The 10,084-nt window shown below is 31.9% G+C and overlaps 1 protein-coding gene across 2 annotated transcripts; it reads right to left on the reverse strand.

The window, feature by feature from the left end:
• Positions 1-1,485: 1,485 nt before the first annotated feature.
• Positions 1,486-6,650, reverse strand: LOC111378350 (sialyltransferase-like protein 2). 2 transcript variants are annotated; one of them, XM_023001531.1, is made up of 12 exons: positions 6,563-6,650; positions 6,383-6,456; positions 5,395-5,484; positions 5,221-5,298; positions 4,859-4,959; positions 4,050-4,242; positions 3,876-3,966; positions 3,739-3,803; positions 3,335-3,489; positions 3,152-3,233; positions 2,922-3,031; positions 1,486-2,099 (listed from the first exon to the last, which is right to left on the reverse strand). In XM_023001531.1, the coding sequence occupies exons 1-12, from the start codon at positions 6,648-6,650 to the stop codon at positions 1,910-1,912; spliced, it is 1,317 nt and encodes a 438-aa protein (XP_022857299.1). In that variant the 3' UTR covers positions 1,486-1,909. The 2 variants fall into 2 exon arrangements, with proteins under 2 accessions (XP_022857299.1, XP_022857300.1); XM_023001532.1 differs by lacking the exon at positions 6,563-6,650 and having other exon boundaries at positions 1,869-2,099; positions 6,390-6,456.
• Between the last annotated feature and the right edge of the window lie 3,434 nt (positions 6,651-10,084).

A 10,084-nucleotide genomic window follows, 5' to 3' on the forward strand; every position in this document is an offset into this window, starting at 1 on the left:
ATCGTTCCACAAGTCAACCCCCATTTGACCGTCAATATGTTGAAACTGGCAAAATGACCATTTTGCCCTTCGACACGCATTACCCTCTAAGTTCCATTTTCATACGGCAAATTCGTTGTGATCAAATCACAATGTAAAGTCCAACGATCTCATCGTCGACCTACTGAGCTCATATTCAATTTACCTAGGAAAATACCTTAGAGTGACGATCGTCTCATCTCAATGATTAATGGATTCCAATATTGTAAGTATATGATCTCTAATTGTTTCGGCCCGATTCCCAAAGCACCGAGATCAATCTTCTATTTAAGACTTCATTCATTGGTACTTCAAAGAACTTGAACTAGCAATCAAATGTACATTACTCACTCAAGATTTAGGTGACCTGTTTGATAATCAAGTAGAGTCTCATTTCAAACGGTCACAAATGAGTCATCTACGCGGTCTCGTTCAATGTGCATCGAAACACATTATTGTTCATATTTCAAGATCTAGACAAATCTTAATAAGAACAATACAATCTTATCAACATAAAGCGTCCAACTTTATGAACCGATTGTGAACGACATAATTTTGATCACATCACAAATTGTGTCTTACTATACGCGATCCATCGAGTACACAATTTGTGACGTCCTTTATGATCATGAAACCTTAAACAATCACTTCAAATTATAACATGCAAATAAACGAACGTAAATTCATAATGTGATTTTACAAAACATCACTCGAAGAATGGGCATCAAACTAATACATACATGTGTGTGTGTCCCCAGAGAGAGAAAATGAAGCAAACCACTGAACCAGTGAGAGAAAATATAGTCGTGGCTCTTCCATTGTTTTAGGTTGTGTTGGGGGGTGGGGTGAGGACACGTGTGGTTTAGGTTGTGGGCCTTATATGGGCTAAGTGACCCAAGCCCACGAAAGGGTCCGCCTCTAAGTGGGGGGCCGAAGGACGAAAATACAGAACCAATATTGGGCTTCTTTTGTTTAAAAAAACAAAACAAAACAAAAAAACAAAAAACAAACTGTTTTTTTGTCGTAATTAAATATTTTTGAATGAAAATAATATCCTAATAGCTTTGATCTATTCTATAAATATAAAATTTTAGTTCTCAATTAAATATAGAAGAATTTTAATTTTTCATAATTTTTAAATTATTCTTTTATAAATTTTATAATACATCATCAATTTGATTCTCTATAATACGAATCATAGATATATAACTCTTGATTAATAGTTACACAAGTTTGCTCGCAAGACTCGAAACAGGAGAAAATTTAAATTTAATCATGTAATTACCAAATTCAATTAAAAGGTAATTAACATCTAAAAATACCCCGTCAGTTTTTTCCCTCTCCTTTGCCATCTACAATATCTTACATAGGATATGTCTGTGCAATTTAAATTTATTACTTTCTAAAAATATTTCGGAAGAATATTGCATTATTATTTTTAAAGAAATATCAATTAAAAATCTACAATATAAAAGAATATTTATATGAATCTTATTGTTCCTGAAGAGGCAAAAGTTTACACACGAATATTATGTTGCTCCAAGGAAAGCATGACTTTGGATTCTAGAGGAGTTTTTACATGACTATAAGAATCACAACTACTTAGAAGAATATTGTTCCTTCAGTATACTATCAGCTAAGGTTTATAGAATGCTGAATGCCAGAATGAAGAAAAAAACAACCCATACATTCCTGGTCATCTTCTGCATTCCTTCCCTGCTTAGAAAAATAGAGCCTTCAGAGCAGTACCTGGAATACTGTCAGATAAAAAATTTACCGCATGGTGTGGGTAACAATGGTTTGGTTAGACGCTCCGGGACAAATTAGCAACTTTTGATGCGTAAAAATTTCAGGTATCTTGCGCTATATGACTTGAAAATCAGCTTCAATTTCATGGCACTGTACAGAGTAGGCCGTGTCCTGGATTGTGTTCCAAAGGATACATTGTGGTGCCTTCTACGTACTTTTGATGCTCGATGGCAGCTTTCCTAAAGCCTGACATTGAGGTGAGCTTTCCATCCTGTTGCTTCTTGATGATAGAGCATGCAGCTAGTGGATCTGTAGATCCAGCTCCTATCCTCCTATTTACCCACACACATGAACAAAATTGTAACACAAAACTATATGAAGCGAGCACAAGGTGTATCACAACAGCAGCGACAATGAAACATTCCAAAGTGAAAGTTTGGCTAAGCTTAAAAAGTTCATTTACAAGTAAATAAGTTTTAGGGTCGAAAATAACTTATTTTGATGGTAAGCTAAGAGTTACTTTAAAAAATAACTTTTTCTTTGAAGTTTGAAAAGGAGGTCAACTAAACACGTTTGGAGAAGACTTTCACATTTCTTAAGCTTAGCCAGGTATTAATTGGTAAGACATAAGGGTTCCGGCTCATTTTACCACTTGAACGCCGTCTATCATGACCATTCAGAAGACTACGTGTATAGTACACCATTCTCTTTAATCTCATAGTCCGAGTTCAGCAGGATATTATTATTGTACACCATTCTCTTTAATCTCATAGTCCGAGTTCAGCAGGATATTATTATTGGGACAGTTTTATTCCAGGGATTTTTCAGGCACATACATGTTTTGCATAGTCAAAATCTTTGGTCCTGGTTTTTCACAATCATGTTATTTACATTGCAAGAACAAGTACTATTGGTCTATGTCATCCATACACGTGATTTTGTTGAAACTCCAGCAAGACTATGACGAGAAGAACATTATACAAGGACGAAATATTGAGAACAGATTTGAATAAGCAATCCAGAAAAAAAGGTTAATTGTTTATCTAATTATCAAATTTTATTAACTTTGTTTGAACCAATGGAGATAAGTGAACAACGGTTCAACTATCAAGACATGGTAAAAGGCAATGAAGAGAAAAAGGACTAAAGATTACCTTAACAGCTTTTCTGATGCAATTCGGGCGGCAGTAATTAAGCTGCGGCTTGGTACCCACTTCACAACCCGATTTGGATCCGCTCGCATTGGAGAATGGATTTTGATAAGCTTATAGACAAAGAAAAAATGTTAAACTGAAATTTCTTGGTGTGGGAAAGAAAATGTCATGAAATAACAAGTAAAACAAACACTTTCAAGACAAGGAATGAGATAAAGGTATGAACTTACTCCGAGGCATTCCATCATTTGATAGTAAGCCCTACCATGTAGAGGGGTATGACCTTGTCTAGACTCCGAGAAATATCTACTCCTGAGACAACATCAAGGCTCCATTATTACTCAAAAATTGAAACAAACAAAATAATTTTCACCAGATTGGAGATCCTGAAAGCGAATTACAATTTTACATACCATTCTTTATAACCTGGATCAACAGTGAAACCGTACATATCAACAGTGTCACACATGGAGAGAGCAAATTCAAGAGCCTTCAGCCCAGTTCCTTTTGCAGCTGAACCAAAGGACGAACCCAGCATGAGAAATACTGGATTGAGAATTGGAACTTCCTGCATAAACCAAAGCACGAGAATTTGACAATTATGGTATAACAAAGTAAGGGGTAAGAGCAAACGTTCTGTATAAACACTCAAACCATCAGTAACTGATGCCTTAGTCACATTAGTAATTCAAAGACTTCAATTATCCCATTGCTTACAGATATGGTCTTAAATGCACGCTCACTTTCTGAAGGGGAAGAAAAGTTCACTTGACAGAATCAAACTAAATTTACACGAACAACAAGAGAAGGTACACACCCTGATCATTTTGCTCATGATATCATGTATTGTAGTTTTGACGATCAAGACCTCCTTCCCTGTATCTGTAGAATCAAAAGTTTTAGCATGCTTCCATATGAGAATAGGGCCTCAAGACATGTGAATCGTACTAATACCATACAACTCAGCAACTTTATCAAGAGCTTTAGCAGAACCCCTGTTGAGAAGGCGGAACGTACTTTTCGTACCCACATATTCTGTAAAGTTCTGCAAACACAGAAAAGTGGTACTCAAAGGATAAGAATGAGTAGGTTATTAGTTCGTCAGGGAAAACACTAAAGGACACCAACCTGTATAGGCGCTCCATTCTCCCTGACAACTGCATCATAACTATCTATTTCATTGCCAAATTTGGTTTTCAGAAGATCACCCGAGTTACCAATAACAGCACAGCGTCCAAACTGCCTCGGTATGTATGGCGGTCTTTCTGGGAGAACCAGAGAAAGTTTCTCCATGCAGAGAGTTCTATTTTCACATTTGTTCCTGCAGTGAAAAAGAAAATCAGACTACAAACAGATGGACAAAGAAACCAAGAACACTTGTTAAAAACCATTGTACACTTTGGTAATAAGCCACTCAATTGTAATGACACCAATGTTGTAGTGTTAGCCTGTTTGACATCAGGTCAAATCAATATAGTACAAGTGGGCTGAGTTTATGCATTTAAATTTACCACAAGAAAGCTTGTCAGCACTTCCCTGTTCAGGTGGGCATCACTTGGAAAAAAGATAAAGAAAATGCTTTTATTTCTCAATATGTAGCATAATTTGAAAGTAAACATAGATGTTCTTCCACTCTAAGAAACTAAAAACAGGCCTCATCCACTTCAAGAAAATGCAGTAAGATAGAGTTTCTCACAATTGATAAGCTGATCGATGATATTGTTTAAATAAGGGAATAGAAAGTTGTCCAATAATGCGTTTTCATTTTTTTTACATTTCAATCAGATGTTATAGCTATAACTATAAGTGAATATAATCTGCAAAGCGTATAATCATTTGAGTTTACTTTGTTCTCTCTCCCCGTCTCTTTGAATAGTTAATAACTCGTATATTTGTTTAGTCATTATCTTTAGCACTAGTAAATAAATGACACTTACAGAAGCACTCCCTTATTGATCCTCCTCCATGCATAATCCTCCCATCCATTTGGTAAAGCATCGATGTACTCCCGTGTTAGTATCGTTGTAGTATTCCGCACCTGAGCAAGTTCCTCGCTAAATAGAAAATCAGTTGTAGCAAATAGAGTAATATCCATAAAAGAGAGTGTGGACCCATGAACAATAGATTAACAATTTAACTAAAAAAGATTCGAAAATATTAGCTCCTAATGGATGCATATTAAAAGAATTTCCTTAGAGATGACAAGAACGATATCATATGCAGAATCTTTTACAAGATAGCTTCATCTTGAAAGATTAAGAATGAAATTCTTCATAAATTCAGCAGATAGGATGCTGACCTGTTCCCATGTAGCTACTGCTTCACATAGATTGAAATCAAAGGACAAGCCTTCAAGTTCTTGTGTTTTAGGATCTCTCTGTTTTCAGAGGGAATCATGTGCTTGTGTTAAATCACCAGGAATAGGAAGATAAGGCTGTAAGAGAAAATCAAAAGCACCTATAGGAAAACCTACCCACTTTGGGACTGTTTCCCTGGGAAACTTCATAGTGATCTCACAGTAATCCTTGCCGCTTACAGCTTGTAAACCTAATCCATTTGCACTCTGCACAATGCACCATATAGTGAATGCACAATAACAACATCTAGACAAATCAAAACATCTTGATTATTTGATGCCAATATCTAATGAGAACCAGGAACTTTCTGTTCAGCATATTATACATTGTAACTTTAAAAAATAACAATTCTCCTTGAAAATAAGGAGTCCTGCTACTAATGCACCAACTAAACCTGTAATAAAATAAATGATATTGGCTAATAAATCTCAATTATATCAATAGTTCCGTGGTTTGCAGCCTAAGGCAGTGTTCCATACCCATTCATTTGCTAAGAAGGTAGAAGAAAGGTAACTAGACTAGCTTCTACCCGCTGGAAAGTTAGAACCAGGAGGGCCTATGCCAGGAGAGGCAGCCTCTCCCATTTGAGGGGTTAATCTTAGCCTAAATAAATTCCACCTGCAACTTAGTGTTTTCAGAGTAGCCAACATAGTTCCCCATATGAATGTCGATCTTTGAACCTTAGTCTAGTGTGAAACTATCTTGTATCTGGCCAATTCCATGGGGCTACCATCGCTTGGTAATAAATGGTAAGATCCCCGTGGAATTGAAATTCATTGAAAACGAGAAATTCAAATTCAGAATTCCTACTTTAATTTCAAAATCTCAAATTCATATAAATGAAACACACTAGAGACGAACAGTTAGCATCTTGGAAAACTAATTGAAGATTTCTATTGCAGTTCAGTTCAATCCAATTTCAAATAATTCATTCTGGATAGACATGTCTGCGATATGGCTGGGTCAAGCTTCACTAAATCAGGAGAAATTCACCCACTGCAGAGATTTCATCCTTATATTTCACAAAATTTAAATAAACTTGAAAATTAAATTGGATAATTTTAATTAAACTCTCCAACTAATAAAACCGAATAGAAAACTCACTACGCACTGCTGGAAATGACTCTGCAGGGATCTCAGCGCTTCCAAATCTTCATCCGAAATATGAAACGACGAATCTGTAAGTACAAAATTCACATTCATTTGTATACATAATTACATACATTTGATTAAAATATATGTTTTTGACAAAATAATTAAGAACTATTGACTTCTAATCTGTACCCGGATTGGAGACACCAGTGATGTGAATAAGAATTGTTGCGAGTCCAGAGGCCAAAGCGATTACAAAACCGAGCTGCAAAAGCCTCATCTAACTGTAGTAAGAACAATATTATACCAAGGTTGAGCAAATTTGAACTGGGTTTCCCCCTTTCTCTCTCTCTCCTTCTCTTCAGGTGGATCTATACAGCCGAGGGTGGCAAAGGAAAGGATCTAGAACTTACAGCGTGATTCGAATGCTTTGATTTTATGATGTAGATCGAACCCATGACTTTTGAGTGATTACATTACACGCCTATACTTTTTAAAATTATGCAAATTGCACTCGTTTACTTTATTCAATAGTCCTCATGTCCCATAATTTTGATTGTCCGTTTGATAACAAACTTGGAATTTTTTTTGAAATACCTGTTTAGTAATGATTTAAATTTAGATTTTGATCCGAGGTAAAATTAACAATTAATTTTAATTGCATATTTTATGGATCCCACAACTTTTCAATCATATTATCAACTTTTATTAAAATCTACTTAAATTTTGATTTTAACCTCGGCTAAACAGGGGCGAAACAAAAAGATAACTTCTTATATTTTGTTTGACTTGTGCAATTGCGTATCAATAAAATAGCAATTAAATGTTCTTGAGTAAAATTAATTCAATGAAATAGTTTTCTTTGTCGTAGGTTTGTCGAAATTATGAATCTATTTGACTGTACTTTTATAATCTTTGTTTTTTCTTTTTTCATTATAATAAGATTTACAATAGTATTAAACAAGGTTTAATACATAATGAATAAGAGGGAGTATAATATGGTTCAATTCGATTTTATTGAGAATCAAGCCGAACTAGTTGCAAATGAGAATTTCATATATGATATAAATAGTTCGATTTACTGCTGCGAAATCGAGTAGGATCAAAATCGACTAATATTGACTTGATTCAATCCTATTCCATTTATGTATTAGAGAAAACACAATTAAGTGCGAATTGTTGTGCAAAATTAATTTGCAAATGAGAATTTCATACATTATAAATAGTTCTATTTACTGTTATGAAATCGAGTAGGATCAAAATCAACTGACATTGACTTGATTCAACCTGATTTCGTTTATGTACTAGAAAAAACACAATTAAGTGTGATTGTTGTACAAAATTAATCATTTTACTTCATTCTTTTCAACTTCCAATTGACATGTGTTTATTAATCTAAATATGTAGAGTTTCATATAAATTAGTTTAAGGATTGATTAAAATGTGACTATGTAACTCGAGCTATAATGTGAATTAGAGCGGTTCCATTTTCAATTTTAAGTGCTTGTTTGGTAGGGATTTTGTTATTAATTTTTTGATCGTTAGAGATAAAGTGGATCCTACTTATGAGAGAAGAGTTCAAAAATGAAGGTTGAAATGGTGAAATAAATGTCAAAAAATTGATTTTAATTGTGTTTTAAGGCTGTACCAAACATCCTCTAAAACTAAAATAGTTAAAATTTAAAGGAAAAAAAAAATTCAAGATGGGCAATATGTAATTCATCGAAAATAGTATGCCAAAAGTATAAATTTCAGAAACTTACAATCCGTTTTTCAGAAAAGAAGGGATCATTACAAACTTCCGATAGGGAAATACATGAAATTGACCTAAATAAGAGAGGGATTTTCCAAAATAACCGTTGACTTTTATAAACATTTTGAACTACCTAAAACACCCTTTAACAAATATTTAAAAACAACCATTTATCTAATAAGAATCTTCTATTTAAGTCTTTAAAAAATCTAACAAGTAATTTTTCTAAAAATTTGTGAGATTATTAATGAATAATTATAAAATAGAAAAACCCAAATATAAGATAGGACCATATAATATAAAAAAGGTTGTTAAAAATAAAAAAGAAATTAAGTTTGAAAAAGAAATTGATAAGATAGGATATCAAGAACAATTATATGCATCACAAGAAATATTAAAATGTTTCAAAGAAAACTTATTAGAAAATTTTGCTAAAGGAATTGTAAGATCAATAATCATAAAAGATATACAAGATATAATAGATAAATTAGAAAAAAGAAAGAAAAATATCTCAAAATATGATATACCTTTTAGAACAGACATAGATATGATAACAGATATTGATATTATAAATTTCCAGACATTACTAGATTTTGAAGAATTACTTAAAAACTTATGAAAAAGATAATAAAAAATAGATTACCACAAGCATACAAAAAATTAGTTTTTATCTTAAGACTTTATATACACCTAATAGCAAAAATAAAAGAGTTTTTGGAATATTAAAATTTTAGATTTTTAGATTATTTGATTTTTGTTCACTCATAGCAGTAACCGTCTTTTGGTATCAGAGCCATAGAGATCATGAAAATCTTAAAAATAATAATTATTATCAATGTATTGAAAAAAAAGGATGTTATATATTTTATAACCCTATCCCTAATAAATTAAAAATAATAACATTATATATAACTAGGAATTTATCTAGAGAAATAAAGGAACAAATATTACATAAATTAATTGTAGGATTTATCAAAAATAGACGTACATATGAAATAATTTGCGAAATATTTGAAAATGATTTGTATCATAGAAAAATATATGAATCATCATAAAAATATAATGGAAAAAACTAAAAATATTTTAGATAGGAAGTTAGAAAGAATAAGATTAATAAAATTTTAGATGAATTATTAATACCTGGAGAAATAACTAAAACTCAAGAAAAACAAATATTAAAATTAAAACAAGAAAGATATAAAGAAAAAGCAAAATATTATGAAAAATTAAAAGAGCTAACAAATCCTGAAGTTATAAAACAAAAATATGATAAAATGATAAAAGAATGTAAAAATGCTGAGTGTATAGTATTTTATTATTGTCAATCAAAAAATAGATAAAATGTCAATTAGTGAACATATGGAAGAATTAAAACATTTAATAAGAATATTAATTAATGATGTACAAGTAATTAAGAATGAAATAAAAGAAGTTAGAAATGGTATAAATATATTAAAACTTGAAGTCAGAAAATTAAAAGAAAATGAAGAAAAAAATAATAGAGTAGATAAAAAATTTATAGAAAAAGAAATAACCAGAATAGGGAAAAAACATATTGAAATGAAAAATATAATAATAGAAACAGGAAGTATGGATGATGAGTTTAGAAAAAACATTTTACCTAAAATAATAGAAGAAGAAGAATCTAGAGAAAAAAATATTAAGTAAACAAAAAATTGAAGAAAATCAAGACAAAGAAGATGAATGAAGAATTAGATCTACTTATAGATAATTTTGATCATTTAAGTTTAGAAAGTATAGATGATGAATACCAAATCTTAATGAATACTGGAGGAGGACCTAATCCCGTAGAAACCTCTAAACAATAATCAATAAATCCAGATGAAAGTTATGCTTCAATGTATAATAAATCATATAGACAATTTTATGATAAAATAAGAGATAAACAACCGTCCAAAGAAAATAAATATAGTAATAGATTTGAATTAAATAATAATTAT

This window comes from Olea europaea, unplaced genomic scaffold (assembly GCF_002742605.1).
Source record: "Olea europaea var. sylvestris unplaced genomic scaffold, O_europaea_v1 scaffold1805, whole genome shotgun sequence".
NCBI lineage: Eukaryota > Viridiplantae > Streptophyta > Magnoliopsida > Lamiales > Oleaceae > Olea > Olea europaea.

Excerpts from the sequence above, each read along its gene's own strand:
- LOC111378350 (XM_023001531.1), bottom strand. The coding sequence starts at position 6,650 with ATGAGGCTTTTGCAGCTCGGTTTTGTAATCGCTTTGGCCTCTGGACTC. Across the intron at positions 5,485-6,382 it reads GTCATTTCCAGCAGTGCGTA|AGTGCAAATGGATTAGGTTT; the intron begins GTGAGTTTTCTA and ends TGCATTGTGCAG. Across the intron at positions 4,960-5,220 it reads CAGTAGCTACATGGGAACAG|GTGCGGAATACTACAACGAT; the intron begins GTCAGCATCCTA and ends GAACTTGCTCAG.